Consider the following 16,322-nt stretch of genomic DNA (forward strand, 5'->3'; position numbering starts at 1 on the left):
TGTGTAACATGTGAGGGGTGATTGATAAGTTCATGCCCTAAAGTAGAAGGAGTCAATTTTAGAAAACCTAGCACATTTATTTTTCCTACATTTACACACTTAGTCCAGCGGTCGTGGAGCATATGGATCCCTTCTATGTAGAAGTCAAAGTCGTGGACCTCCAGAAAGTGGCCCACAGCAGGGCTGATTGATAAGTTCATGGCCTAAAGTAGGAGATGAGGAGAAACTTCAACTTTCTGCATTTCCACTTAAAGAGTTGAACTGCACGTGCATGTAACAAGAGCTTTATAACTCTCTCCTTCTACCATAGGCCATGAAATTATCAATCACCCTTCGTACCTAAAGGGTGCATTTAAGGCAGAGATAGAAGGTTCTTGATTAGCCAGGGCATCAAAGGGTATGGGGAGAAGGCAGGAGAGTGGGGATGACTTGAAGAATTGGATCAGCCCATGATTGAATGGTGGAGCAGACTCGATAGGCCAATTGGCCTACTTCTGCTCCTATATCTTATGGTCTTAAAGAACAGAATTTGAGAAACTTAAAATTCAGAAGCAGCTCACGTAACTCATTGTCTCCATGATCACCAAAAAAGTTTTTAGACTAATCAGATTTTCTACCCCAAGACCGTAGATATAGGAGCAGAATTAGGCCATGTGGCTCATCGAGTCTGCCCCGACATCTCATCGTGGCTGATCGAGATTTCTTCTCACCCTCAATCTCCTGCCTTCTCCCCGTATCCCTTCATGCCCTGATAATCAAGAATCTTATCAACCTCTGCCGTAAATATACATGCAGACTTTGCCTCCACACCTGCCTGTGGCAAAGAATTCCATAGATTCACCACTCTCTGGCTAAAGAAATACCTCCTTATCTCCATTCTAAAAGGACACCCTTCTATTTTGAAGCTGTGTCCTCTGGTCTTAGACTCTCACATCACAGGAAACATCCTCTCCACATCCACTCTATGAAGGTTTTTCGGCATTCAATAATGAGGTCACTCCTCATTCTTCTGAGTTTTGGTGAATACAGGCCCAGAGCCATCAGACGCTCTTTACATGACAAGCTACTCAATCCTGGAATTATTTTCGTGAACCCTCTCCAGTTTCAGCAAACTTTTTTCTAAGATAAGGGCCCCAAAACTATTCACAATACTCTCAGTGAGGCCTCACCAGTGCTTTATAAAGTATCAGCATTAATCCTTGCTTTTATATTCTAGTCCACTTGAAATGAATGCTAACATTGCATTTGTCTTCCTCGCCACAGACTCAACCTGCAAATTAATCTTTAGGGAGTCCTGCATAAAGACTCCCAAGACCCTTTGCCCCTCTTTTTTTTTGTATTTTCTCTGTATTTAAAAAATAGTCAACCTTTTCATTTCTTCTACCAAAGAGTATGACCATATACTTCTGGACACTATTCCATCTGCCACTTCTTTGCCCATTCTCCTAATCTGCCTGTCCTTCTGTAGCATCTCTACCTCTTCAAAACTACCGGCTCCTCGACCAATCTTCAGATCGTCTTCAAACTTTGCAACAAAGCCATCAATTCCATCATCCAAATCATTGACATATAACGTAAAAAGAATCGATGCCAACACAGACCCCTGTGGAACACCACTAGTCACTGGCAGTCAACTAGAATTGGCTCTCTTTGTTCCCACTCTGCCTCCTGCCAATCGGTCACTGCTTTATCCATGCTAGAATCTTTCCTGTAATACATGGGGCTCGTAGCTTGTAAAGTAGCCTTATGTGTGGCACTTTGTCAAAGGCCTTCAGAAAATCCAAGTGCACAACATCAACCAATTTGGCTTTGTCTATCCTGCTTGTTATTTCTTCAAAGAATTCCAACAGGTTGGTCAGGCAAAATTTCCCTTGAGGAAACTGTGCTGACTATGGCCTATTTTATCATGTCCCTCCAAGTACCCTGAGACATCATCCTTAATAGTCAACTGCAACATCTTCCCAACCACTGAGGTCAGACTAACTAGCCTATAGTTTCCTTCCTTTTGCCTCTCTCCCTTCTTGAAGAGTGGAGTGTTATTTGCAATTTTCCAGTGTTGAAAGATCATTACTAATACCTCTATGATCCCTTCAGCCACCTCTTTCAGAACCCTGGAGTGTACACATCTGGTCCAGGTGACTTATTTTAATGACCCTGACACCTGGAACTTCAACCATACTGCTCGTGTTTTCCACACTGACCCAAAGTACTTATTCAGTTCGTATGCCATTTCATTGTCCCCCATTACTACCCCTCCAGCATCGTTTTCCGGCAGTCCAGTAATTACTCTTGCCTCTCTTTTACACTTTATGTACCTGAAAAAACTTTTGGTATCCTCTTTAATATTATTGGCTAGCTTACTTTCGTATTCCATCTTTACCTTCTTAATGACATTATTAGTTACTTTCTGTTTGTCTTTAGAAGCTTCCCAATCCTCTGATTTCCCACTGATTTTTGTTTTATTATATGCTCTCTCGTTGGCTTTTGTGTTGGCTTTGACTTCTCTTGTTAACCACAGTTGTGACATCTTTCCTTTAGAATACTTCTTTCTCTTTGGGATGTATATATCTTGTGCCTTCTGAATTGGTTCCAGAAATTCCAACCATTGCTGCTCTACTGTTATCCCTGTCAATGTTCTTTTCCAATTAATTCTGGCCAACTCCTCTCTCATGCCTTTGTAATTCCCTTTACTGTAATACTGATACATCTGACTTTAGCTTCTCCTACACAAATTGCAGGATAAATTCTATCATATTCTGATTACTGGCGCCTAAGTTCCTTTCTCTTAAACTTTTTAATCAATTCTGGTTCATTGCACAACACCCAATCCAGGTTAGCTGATCCCCTGTTAGGTTAAACCATGAGCTGCTCTAAAAAGCCATCTTGTTGGCACTCTAGAAACTCACCCTCCTGGAATCCAGCACGAATCTGCATTTTGTCCCAAATCTACCTGCGTTTTGAAGATCCCCCTGACTATTGTAACATTGCTGTTTTGCCATGCATTTTCTATCTCCCATTGTAATTTGTAGACCACATCCTTTTGGGATCTATATACAACTCCCATCAAAGTCTTTTTACCCTTGCAATTCCTTAGCTCTATCCCCAATGATTCAAAACCTTCCAACCTTATGTCACCTCTTTCTAGTAATTTGATTGCATTTTTTACCAACAGGGCAATGCCGCCCCCTCTGCTTTCCTGCTTGTCTTTTCGATACAATGTGTATCCTTGGGCATTAACCTCGCAGCTATAATCTTCCTTCAGCCACAATTCAGTGATGGTTTCAGCATCATACATGCTAATCTGCAACTGTGCTGCAAGTTCAGCTACCTTATTTCATATACTGCGTGCCTTCAAATATAACACCGTCAGTCCTGTATTCACCCTTTTTGATTTTGTGCACCTTTTATGTTGCAACTCATCACATTGACTGCAATTTTGCCTTGTCAACTGCCTCTCCTCACTACACCTTACTTCTGTTTGTAAACCAGTTACCTCATCTTCAGCACTATTATCCACCTGTCCTACGATGCTTCTTGCATTAAGATATAGGCAGCTCAGGTCACTAGTCACACCATGCTGTACCTTTTGATTCCTAACTTTGTCTTACCAACATATGCCTCCACAACCTCTGTACTAACTGTTCTGGCACTCTGGTTCCTATCCCATGCAACTCTAGTTTAAACCCCACCGTGCAGCATTAACAAACCTTCTCGCTAGAATATTAGTCCCCCTTCAGTTTAGGTGCAAGCTGCCCCTTCTGTACAGCTCCACCTTCCTTGGAAGAGAAGCCAATGATCCAAAAATCATAAGTCCTCCGTCGTACACCCTTGGCCACGTATTAAACTGTATAATCTTCCTAGTTCTGCCTCACTAGCACGTGACACGGGTAGCAATCCTGTGATCACAACCCTGGACATCCTGCCCTTTAACTTAACACCTAACTTCCTGAACTCCCTATGCAGAACTTCGACACTCATCTTATCCATGTCATTGGTACCTACATGGACCACTATTTCTGGCTGTTCAACCTCCTGCTTAAGAATGCTGAGGACTCGATCTGAGATATCCCAGACCCTGGCACCTGGGAGGTAACATTACCATCTGGAAATCACGTTCTTGCACACAGAACCTCCTATCCATTCCCCTAACTAACAAATCCCCTATCACTACAGTTGGCCTCTTCTCACCTCTTCCCTTCTGAGTCACAGAGGCAGGCTCAGTGCCAGAGACTTGACCATTGTGACTTTCCTCTGTTAGGTCATCCCCCACCCCATCCCATGATATGCCTGTTGTTGAGTGCAATGGCCACAGGGGTACTCTGCACTAGCTCTTTAATCCATTTCCCCTTCCTGTCACCCAGTCTCCTGTGTCCTGCACCTTGGATGTAACTACCTCTATATGTCCTATTTCTCACCCCCTCAGCCTCCCAAATGATCCGGAGTTCATCTAGTTCCAGCTCCAACTGCTTAACATGGATTGTTAGAAACTGCAGCTAGATGCACCTCATAGTTAGTCACAAAGAACATTGAGAGTCTCCCTGTCTTCCCTCATCCCACAACAGGAGCATTCAACTATCCTGGCTTGCATCTCTGCTATCCTAGCTGAGCAGATATAAGGAAGGGAAGAAAAAAATACTTAATTTAGAGCTGTTCTTTTCTTTTGCTTTCTCTAACTGAAAGCTTCTCTTTGCGAAAGCCTTGAAGAGGTGAAGCTTCAAGATCACCACTCTGACTCTGTCCACTCTGATGACAACTGCTGTGCTTCCCCCTACCTTCCTTTAATTTGCTTTTGCTAATCAATCACAAACGCTGATTCATCACTGGTCAAAGCTCTTTCTTGCTCTACTGACCCACTGCTGCCTTTTGTACTCAGACACTGGACTTAATTGAAGTCCCCCACCTCTCAAAATTAAATGGCCGAATTGGCCACTGGTCAAAGCTCTCCATCTGTAGCCTATGCTTAGAAATGTAATACAAGCTGAATCCTTCCAACTATTCTGTCCCTTATAGGTATTTGACTTTACAGTTTACAATTTGCAACAGTGCCAATGGCTAGTCGTCATCTTCTCAGTAGCTAGTTTACCATATAGTACCTGCAATACTCCAGTAGGTGTGGAGAGCGAAACAATTGTCTAATTTTAAAAATTGTCAGCTACAAGTTACTTTAGGAGAGTGACTGAATATTCTCCAAAGGATTGAGGAGTGCAGTTCTCTACAAAATGGAACTTAAATATGTACTCCCTCCACCACTGACAACATAGTTACAGTGTGCACTTATTACCAAATGTACTGCAGTAACTAACCATTACTTCTTCTCTATTGCCTCCCAAGCTCTCAACCTCTGTCACCTAGGATATGGGCATTAGACACATAAGCATGAAACCAGGAAACATTACTTTGATTTGGAAAATGTTAGCATTCCACTATCACTTGCTCATTCTAAATACTGAACTACTGTACTGAAATAGTAGTACGGGCATATCTTCTTCATATGGATTTAGCAGTTGTTCAAAAAGATTGCTTGTCACTTTCTTATGGGCAATATATAACCACTTAGTCATTTCTGCCTTAGTTAACAAAGCCCATTTTTTCCTTCAAACTCAGGGTCATTGGTGAAGACCACTGATTACTTAACGATTTTGCTACTTTGCCCACAGAAGAATAAAAATCTTTTGAATTTAAATGTATGTTCAGTTATGAAATATGCATGAAATAAAATAATATAAAATAAGCATTTGTTTTTTAATTACTTAGTAAAATGTTTACAACTAAAGCTTTCATTATCTGAATAAACCAGAGTTCAAAGATAAAGTGGTACCTAAATAAGCAACGTGCAAACTTCAAAGCTCTTTTTTGTTTGGCCCCTGTGCGATATGGCAGACAACGCAGTCTGTTGTGGGCAGAAATGTTCCAGCAATATCCCAAAATAAAGTGAATATAAATATCTCATAATCAGCATTGCAGAAACAGAAATGCACATGTTTGGTGTTTTAACAGAATCTCGAAAATATAAATTTTGTTTGGAAATAAGATTATACTCATTTTGAAAAAATAATTAATGTTTTTAATAAAAATAGTTACTGTAGCCTGTTCATTGGGAAAATTATTTGGATCTGTAATTTATTCTACAATCTGTCTCTGCCAGGTTGGCTCGACAATCACAACTAAAATATATGAAAAAAAATATTCTGGAAATTATTGGGTTTAAAGCACCAATTTAAGTGCTAATTGCAGTCGTAATGAGAAAAGGCAGTCATCACTGGAGATTTGCATCTGCTCTGCCATCAGTATGCTCTGAACGGCTGGTGACCGGCAGAAGCTTTGCCAGCTAATTAAATAATTGCATGCAGGGAGGTGTTCTCATCTGATTCAAATGATGAAGATTAATCTTTAGATAAATATGTTTTGCTCGTATTGAAATGTTTTAGCAGCCTCGGCTGCAATAGCCTAGTTTTTATTTTTAATCAAAAAGCAGCTACCATCTAAGAGCTTTGTGATATATTTAAGCAATAAATTATCTTCTGTAGCTGCATTAGCACAATAACACTTGAACACACTGATAAACAATGTGTTGTTATCTTGACTGTTCTCCATATAAATAACACTAGTTGTGCTTTGATATATTTTTCTAGACAGACAAATGTTTTTGAAGTGGTTTTGAGGGTGTCTTTTTACCTATAAACTCCTTCAATGTGTTCACCTCAGTTGCCTTTAGCAGTGATGACATATCCTGGAATTGTGATGATCTAAATGTTAAACTAGTTATTTTATTGAGCATTTTTATGGGTACCTCAGTACTTGCATCAAAGCTTTTGTTTGTGTAAAATTTGGTAACAAGGTGTGTCATATTCTGCACTAAAAAAGGTGAGAGGATTGCTACCTCTTCTCTGAGGAGAAAAGCCATGAACAGTGAATATCTCCCTCAGTAGAAGATAGGGCAAATGGAATGTACTTTGAGGAAAGAGAACGGCAGCTACCTTATTCTGCCCTGAGGAAGCAAGGACAGTTTCTGTCTTTAAGAAGAAAAAAGGAGTCATGTTGGTAATGATCATTGTACCAAAAGATCAAAGATCAAATTTAATCAGAAGGGAAATAGTGTGTCCGAAGCTTCTGGTGATTAGCTATAAGTCTTGTCATTGTTGCACCCAAATTTAGAAACAAAACTGATAATTATCTTGGATTTGATGGAATTTTGATTTAGGGTAAATGATGCTAAAGGTATGTTGTCCTTTTGATAGAGTTAACTAACCAGATGTTTTGTATACATGTTAGCAAACACCAAGCAGAAGAAACAAGAAAAGCAGTAGGCCAGACAACCCCTGCTGCACCATTCAGTGATGCTGAAGCTGATCTGATCTTGGCTTCAGTGCTGCTGGGCACACATGGAGACACTGACAGAGAACCTAAAGGTTTTAAGAAGTAAGACACAAAATGCTGGAGGCCAGGCAGCATCCACGGACATTAACATACAGTCGACATTTCAGACCAAGACCCTTCTTCAGGGCTTAAGTGTCCAAAATGAGGGAAGAGAGTTAGAAATATTCAAATAAGAATTCTATAGATCAAGAGCTTTGGTCGCCACTGAATTTGTCTTTAAAATATGGGATAAACAATTGGCAGGAATTGAACAAGTGGAGATATTCTGGATTGTGAAATGGAAGAAGGTTGCAGGGAGAGGGAATACTGTGGCCATGGAGTGATTTGAATATAACTATGGCAAGCATTTCTCTTTAGGAAGTGTATGTTGGTCAGTGGTCTGTGCAAGATAGACACCGTGTACACTAGAATTTTAGGTGACCTCATGTTTGCAAGTTCTGGGACATTCAAGTCAGAAGATGACAAAAACACAAGCAATTATTTTGTTAACCATTAGGCTGAGAAATTGGCAGAAGTTGTGTAAGGAGGAACACACAAAGGAGCTGAAGGAACTCAAGCAAGTCAGGTAGCATCAATAAAGGGAAAGGGATAGTTGCCATTTTGAGTCAAAACTCTTTATCTGGAATCAGTCGCTTGAGTCTCCAGAAGTTGTATAAGATGTGTGGAGGAACTGCTAGACAATGTTATGAGGGTAAAATAAAGCATTTTTATGGAAGAAGAGGATACTAAGAATAATGAAGCCCAAGAGTTTACAGATGCTGGAATCTTGAGCAACATGCAAAATCCTAGAAGAACTCACTGGGCCAGGCAGCATCAATGAACAGAAATGAACGATCAGTGTTTCAGGAAGAAGGAGAGTCTCAACCCCAAAACATCAACTGCTCATTTCTCTCTATTGTAAATGTGGCCTGAATATATTGATGGCTTAAAGCACGACAAGAAGAATGTTAGGGATGTGCAGTTGGTGTGGGAGATGTGTTATAGTGTAGAAGTTGTTATGGTATTGGATGGACCCTTTTTACAGACATTATTGCTCATTACTTTGCTAAAGGTATTTCATTGCTGTGGAAAACATTGTTGCTTAACAGAAGTAAAAAGGAATTTAAAGGGAGTAAGAACCAATTGCCTAGGATGTGTTTAGTACAGGGAGAAGTGCAGAGAAACTTGACCATTCGGTATTTTATTAATGTATTCTATTCACTGATATCCAAATTTATATAATATTAACAAATCTTTGTCTTTTAATGCAGATATCTTAACTGTGAATTGCTGTAAATCATTAAGAAGTCTGTACTGAAAGCTGCTTTGTAAACAGATGAAACTGTAGAGACCAAAGAAATGTACAATTATTCAAATTTCTTTTATCCTTTTAGGCTTGGAATTTCTTGTCCCATCTTCCTGTCATTGAAGTTAGCCTGAGTATCAAAGGCTGGTGGGAAAATGATCCAAAGGGGAAAAATGAAAAAATGCTGCCGAGTGTTTCCACTGGCTTGCGAGATGAGAATAACTGGACACAGTTGCATGCGGATCAGGAATACGTACTTCAAGTCCATCTACGCAGGATAGGGCCAGTGCGCAACAAGGTACAAAGTCTTCATTGGGAGAATTGTGAAAATGATAGCCCTTCCAATGTAGTAAGGTTTGTCACACTCCTGGGCTGGTCATGTTAAAATCAACTTTTCTGTTTTTTTTAGAACAGATAGAAAACCAATAATTCATCTTTGCGAATTTGGGATTCCAGCAGACCTTGCTGGAAAACAAGACTAACGCATCATGTACCAAGACTCTGTCATTTAGCAGAAAAAGAACAAACGTAAAACATTCTAATATTCAGAAGGTTTCTGGTCTGATCTCTAACCTAAATCTATTTATACCTTGCTTGCTAGAATTGGAATATTTACTTTTTGCCCTGTACAAGATAGAACTTTTGACGAATAGTGGTAGGAAGTGTCAACACAAAGACTTCCTACTTCTGAGGGCCTAATATCTGGAGGAATCCATGCAAATCTGCACACACCATTGACATAAAACAAAATAAAAGGTAACCCCAGCATTATAGCTATTTGAATTACTGAAATGTGCCCTTACAGAATTCACAAATCACTCTCCAAAAATTTGAGATACAGAATAAAATTCACTTTCAGGAACTTTGTGATTTACAGTGTTTTTAGGGTCTCCAATTTTGTAATGTATTTATTTTGAACTCGCGTTTCTTGACATGCAGAGATAAAGTGGGTTTGAATTGTGAAAAATCAGGAAGGCATCTCTGCAACGACATGGGGGTTGCCTGTTTATGGAAAATTGGGAGTTATAGATATACTTTGTAAAACCACTAAACAGATTATTGATTTTTTTGTATACATATACTCAGTGAGACATTTTAAGTGTAATATCATTGGCCAAATATACCATTTTTCATGTTAATAATTCTGCTACTTCATTAAACAGTGCAGAAACTGGTATTACATCTGATTTGGATGTAAATGGGCCTCGTAGACGCTCAAGATAATTACCGTGCAGAAGGCCATTTTGCCTATCAAGAGTTTACTGGCTGCAGATAGAGCAACCAAGTCCCACCCTTGGCCCCTCTGCTTTGTCCTATAAACTTACTCCTTTCAGTTATATTATCCAGCTAACTTTTGAATTCTATAATTGAATATAGAATTGGCTGTGCATCATCAACACCAACTACTTATAGCAGAATAAAAAGTTTGTTTTCCCCTCATTTAACTTGTGGTTCTTATGCCAGTCATCCTTATTTTATGTTCCCTAGTTCTTGACTCCTCCACCAGTAGGAGCAGTTTCAGTCTACCCTGATTCCTGATTTTCATGGTTTTGGGTGCCTTCATATGTTTTCCTTACAGTGCACTCTTCCAAGAAGAATAGCTCCAGCTTCTCCAGTCTATCCACATAACTAAAGTTCCCCTTCCATGAATCATTTTAGTAAATCTCTTCTGAATGTCTTTTTGCCTTTACTGTCTTAAAGATTATCGTGGAACTTTATTTTGCTGGAGACTAATATATTAGGGAAACATGGCATATTTTTTTAAAATAATCTTATTTGAGTTTATCTTTTGCCAGCAGCTGTGAAAGAAATAATGTTGTATCAGACATTTGCAAATTATTACTCTCTGTTAATTATTTAAAGAAAAAAGTAGAAGGTTTAAATTATTGGCCTCATTTTATGCCAAAAGCCGTCAGTCAGGTGGCTGTGCTATGTTCAATCTTGATTTCTCTGTTCTCCAAGTTTGATTTCACTCTTTAATTTCTGAAATGGTGAGGCAGTCTTATCAAAGTGCTCTGCATTCAAACTAACTGAAAGAGGTGACAGCATGTTCTTATCGATGCTCCACTGTATTACATAATTGGAAACCTGTTGAAAGAGAAAGTCAGCACTCCAGCAATTGCAGATTTTTGACAATATGTTAACTTTAGTTCCTTTTCCAGTAATAGCTAACAGACCTTTTAACCAGCAATGATCAGCTCGTGTCAGCTTTGTAGTGCTCTCATTTTGAGGTTAAAAGGCCATGGGTTCATGCTAATAATTTAGACATACCCGTCAGTGCATTGCTGATATTTCTTCATTGTCAAAGGGGATCCTCCATCTCTCTCTGTCAACACTGGAAGAACAGATTAAATTGCTGCTCTTGGTTAGTGGACTGTGCATGTGAAACGTTGTTCGTGCAAGCAAGATCACTGCAGTCAAAATGTTTTTAATTTTATGAAGTGTTTCAAGATATTTCAATGCGATTTTTTAAAATTACGACAAGCTGCATACTAGGAATCTGAAATGAAAAGCAGAAATTATGTAAGTGCTGTACATAGGTCAAAGACATTTTACCAGTACTGATAAAAGTTAGAGCTAAACAAGAATTAGAGTATAAATAAAGGAGGAGTGGAATAAGAAAAACAATGACTATAATCAGTTAGATCTTAGTTATCTCTGCTTTAAAAGTATTATGCAGCTTACATAGGAGATTTTTATAATTGTTCTTAATAAACACACAATGTTTTCTGATTGATATCTTATTTTGCTTGTCAGAGAAAATATAGCAGCAAAGCCATTACACCACGTTTCACAAAAGCCAAAGATGAAGGCTGGGTTGTCATTCTTGGGGAAATAGACAAAAAGGAATTGGTGGCTTTGAAACGAGTAGGATATGTTCGAAATCAAAGCACTGTTTCTCTAGCCTTCTACACACCTGAAGTCACTGGAAGGTAAGATCTTATCACTCATTACTACCACTGTCAACTCACATCTATGTCATAATTTTAACATTGTAAAAATATTTAAAGTACTTAACAAAACATGAAAAATTGATACTGGGCAACAGATGGAGATGTTAGCATATGTGGCAAAAATCTAGTAGAAAAGGGAAGATTTTAAGGAGGGTTTTGACAGGATAGAGGGAAACAAAGGTGAAAGGTATGAGAACCATGTTCTAGATTATTGACAGGTTAAGGGTCATCACCAATGCACGTATAAATGTTGTGGAAGAGGGGATGTGACGGCAGCTACATGAGAGGCTGGTGAGAAGTGCAGAAAATCCAGAGAGGAACATGAATTGGAGGTGTTTACAGAAACAAGGAGGGCCAAGGTCATAGACAGATTTAAGTTCATGAATAGGACTTGTAAATTTGAGAAACTTGGAGCTAATAATGTAAGCCAGAAAATCAGGAATGAGGGACAAGAGGAACCTGATCGTAGGGAGAGAGGAGGTTGCATATTATAGATAATGCTACTATAATTTATAACATTGCCAAGAATCATCCAAGATCTGTACATGTTTTAAATACATTTTAACAATAAGATAATACAATCAATGGTATTCTGACTGACTGTTATACCAACATGTGAAATAGTGATATCTCAGAGTTACACCTGTAGAGACAGATAGTGTGAATTAATTTGATCTTGTCTAAGCTTACAGAAATAACATTGAAGTGCTCATTGTTTAACACCTATATTCAAGACTGATCTCACTGTAAATTTAACCTTAGACAGCTATAGAAAGCAGTTCTTAAATAAAGTGAAATATTAAGTTTAAAAATAATTATGAATGCAGTTTTCTGTAATCTGGTTTTACTATAAGTGAAAGCTCCATTTGTTACAGCATGGGAGTCAAGGCAGACTTCAATTATTTAATCTTCAATTGTCTTCCACTTTTTAAAACTAGCCAAAGGACCCTCGAAATTACTTGAGGAATAAAATATTTGGATATGGTCTGGGTTAACCTCCTGTATTTTTATGATCTTCAATGAAACAAATACCTCCATGTGCACTGCACTGTTATGCACAAGATCCTTCTGATGAGGAGTCTCTGTATGCTTCTGTTATTCAAATGTCAATATTAAAGCTAAATTATAAACAGAATAGTAACTCATAATTTTTGCCCAGGATTTATAAATTTATATCAAAAAATATGACCATTCATCCCATAATCTCTGGAAGCCGGATATTTGAGCAGTCAAAATAATTCTTAGAACCTGTTAGAAAGCCACAATGATATGGAACTGGTGTCCCTTATAGGCCACAACCAAATGTGGGTGGCAGGTTTCCTTCTCAAAAGACATTATTAATGAAAATGGTTTTAAGTTCAAGACTTTTGTTTAAAACTTAATTCCCTAACCAAATGAATTGGTATATTCCTATTTACCTCTTCAAAATCTGTCAAAATTTTGAAAGATTTTATAAAATTTATGAAACTTTCTGCTGCACTGTTGATGGCAAATCTATCTCAAATATTTCCTCATGACCACATGGGATTACATATCAACACAAAAATAGACTAGTTCAGACTGGTGTTTGTGACACACAATATGGAGCTGAAGTGTGATTTAACTGATATCTAAACAGGTTGAACTTGACTTCCTACTTTTCAATTATTTCACTCCAGAAATAAAGCACTATTCTCAATTTGCATTCCTTATAACCTTATTAAACCTTTCCTAGCTTTTAGTGAGTTGAGTGTTCTCCAAGACACATACCTACAAGCAATTCCTCATTATTTTTTTCAATCTGGTACGCTTTGTTCCTGTTCGGAAAACTTCAACTTCTGCAAGGTTTTAACTAAAAAAATAAGTTATTACATTATCATAAATACTAGTAGTGGCAGTATAAATACTCCATATTTTCACTCTAAACCGAATAAAATTTCAGCAGTACTGTTTTTGATGATAAGACAATACCTTTGTAATATTGGTATTAAGGTAAATTGCATATCATCAGTTTTGATAATATTAAGGAAAGGGTGCAAAAGTATGTATTTTAAGGTATAATGTAAAATGCTGAAAATGGCAAGTGTGCAAGATCTGCAATTAATTAATCTGCATTATTTGTTCTTTTCAAAGTGGAGGAGGCGTTTAAAGAACTGCACCATTCTTTTTATTTGCTTTCAGGTACATCTACACGTTCTATCTAATGAATGATAGCTACCTGGGGCTGGACCAGCAGTATGACATTTATCTGGACGTGATACCAGCAAGTATTGCTGCTCAGGTCAACATGGAGGTCTCTGATGCCATGAATGACCTGGCTGTGGCCTGACGTGGTGGGTTTAGTGCTGGAAAAACCCAGGAGCAGAGATCCTGCAATACAGATAGTGCTGGAGGGCTGGAGCCGCACTGAAATTCCATGTTATTTGCCTTAGTAGATGCAACTTCTAACCTCAGATTCAAAGGAAATTACAAGTGGCTGCTGAAGGGACTTCCAGCATGAATCTTCTACACAGCCTGGTGGCCTTATGTAAATTTGTATTTTAGATTACTGCTCTACCAAGATCATAAACCTATGCACCAGGGAAAAAGCTGAAAGCTACCATTAAAAGTCACAACTTCCTTTAATAGTACTTTATATTGGTTATGTATTTGTTGTAGAAGTTATTGGCACTTTTTTTTAAAGAGTATCTTATTATTAATTAAAATCACATTCATTCAGTGAATACAAATTTGCCTCTACAACTGGTGTTGGTCAATGTGATTACCTAAATGATAAAAGAAATCAACCTACAGTTTTCTTCATTACTAATAAAGCATGGACTTTATATAGTTCTTGTAATTGATACCAGAGTGTTTAAAAGATTATTCTATATAGTGTAAGTTATTTTGAATGAAGATCAAACTCACCAGGAATAACAGCAAGGCAAAATAGAAGCCTGTACAATCAGTATTAATTTTCTATGAAATAGAAGTATATTTTAAAAAAACTATCTGTTTGATGAGAAAGAACATAAGGTAGTATAAAGGCAAGTTGTGATTGAAAATTCATTCCCAAATCAACTGAGTGCAAAGGGTATTCATTTCCATGGTAACATGAAGGCTAAACTTGACACATTCAGAACTATGGGGTCAGGTTAAACCTAGTAACCTTTCTCTGCAGTGAGAGCTGCAACACTTCATTTGTCAATATCAATTTAGTTGTATCTGTAAAAATTAAGTTGTGGAAAAAATAGTTACTACCACAAGAAAAATTTGATCATTACTGCCAAAAGGGAAACTGGCATTCAATATAAGTTTACAATGCTGCTTGCAAATGTACAAAACTATTAAACTTTATGCAATACCTATATCTGTCTTGTCCTGTTTGTTATATTAAAACACAGTTATTGAGGGATGTATTATAGAATACTTCAAAAGATGCTAAAAGAGCCTCCTTATTTTTTGTCCTTTTTCTGACGAGAGATGTTTTGTATTTCATCCATCCTTACTAAGTAATCCCTTAGTAATAAATTATTTTTTGTTATTTACCAATAATATAAAGGTTGGATGATACAGTATAACTGATTCAACTAAATGAGTTTTCGCTGAGTTTATTCCATTGTTTATACAATTCAATACTTCTTTTAATAGAGCAGTTTGTCCAGATTCTCCCTGTTATTTGCTTGTTATAAAGCAGGATAATGTGAAATCCTTTTGATTGACATGTGCAATAGTAGGAAGGAATAGGCAAAGGAGTGAAGTGTACTTTGAAATAGTTGCTTACAAAATTGCTGTTATTGTGGATGTAAGATTCAAATTGCAGAACAATTTTTTAAAGTATAAAATGTCAAATGAGTGAGTAGCAACTGCCATTGAGCGTTAACTGCCAGTAAGACAGAACATGGGTAGGTTAAATGTAGTCGCCATGTTTCTCCTTGATTGTATTTTCAAAGCAGCATGGAATACGATACCAGAAGTAATAGTTCGTAGTCTCATCCATTACTTTGTCTAAAATAGTAAATGAGTTTGCTTGATTTAAGTTTGTAGTAAGTAAACAAGCTATAGAATTTAATGTTCCAGGAGTAAAATGGTTATTTTAAGTGATGCAGTAACCAAGTCAGAAGATTCTTGTTGCTTACCTGAACTGTAACGTTACCTGACATAAGCATAGACAGATCTGAATGATTCTTCCCCTGCTGCGGACTTTGGAAGAGATTAGATTAATAAGATAATTACCAGTGAAAGTGCATAATTTTGAGGTACTCTTTGCAAGAAAATACATTCATTATTATCTTATATTTTAATATTCTAATTAGTGGTTTAGTCGACTGCTTATAATTGCTATTGATAAATCCTTTTATGCAGCATGTGGTTTTTTACCTCCTAACTATTGCATAAAAGGGAATCCTATCAAGTCTGTACAGCTTGCTCTGTGTGAACTATTTAACTGATTTTCAGTGGTGTAATGAAATGTTGGCTCTGAAGGATTTCATTAAAGTATAAGTAATGGTATTGCAGAATGGTAACTTCCTCAGTACTCTGTTACAGACCAAATCAGGGCATCTGTTAGAAGTACTGCCTTGCCTATAATGCAAATATGATTACACTCAGTGGGTACTTTATTAGGTACACCTATGCACCTGCTCATTAATGCAAATATCTAGTCAACCAATCACATGGCAGCATCTCAATGCATAAAAGCATGCTGACATAGTCAAGAGGTTCAGTTGTTGTTCAGATCAAGCATC

The 16,322-nt window shown here is 37.7% G+C and overlaps 1 protein-coding gene across 1 annotated transcript in view; it reads left to right on the top strand.

Annotated features, from left to right (window-relative positions):
- ascc3 (activating signal cointegrator 1 complex subunit 3) overlaps window positions 1-14,936 on the top strand; it is a 399,975-nt gene extending 385,039 nt beyond the window's left edge. Inside the window, exons 40-42 of the mRNA XM_063040308.1 lie at window positions 8,751-8,960; window positions 11,420-11,595; window positions 13,777-14,936. Coding sequence (XP_062896378.1) covers window positions 8,751-8,960; window positions 11,420-11,595; window positions 13,777-13,924 — 534 coding nt within the window. The 3' untranslated portion in view covers window positions 13,925-14,936. The remainder of the gene's footprint in view (window positions 1-8,750; window positions 8,961-11,419; window positions 11,596-13,776) is intronic.
- Window positions 14,937-16,322: the final 1,386 nt, after the last annotated feature.

This window comes from Mobula hypostoma, chromosome 2, assembly GCF_963921235.1.
Source record: "Mobula hypostoma chromosome 2, sMobHyp1.1, whole genome shotgun sequence".
Taxonomy (NCBI): Eukaryota; Metazoa; Chordata; class Chondrichthyes; order Myliobatiformes; family Myliobatidae; genus Mobula; species Mobula hypostoma.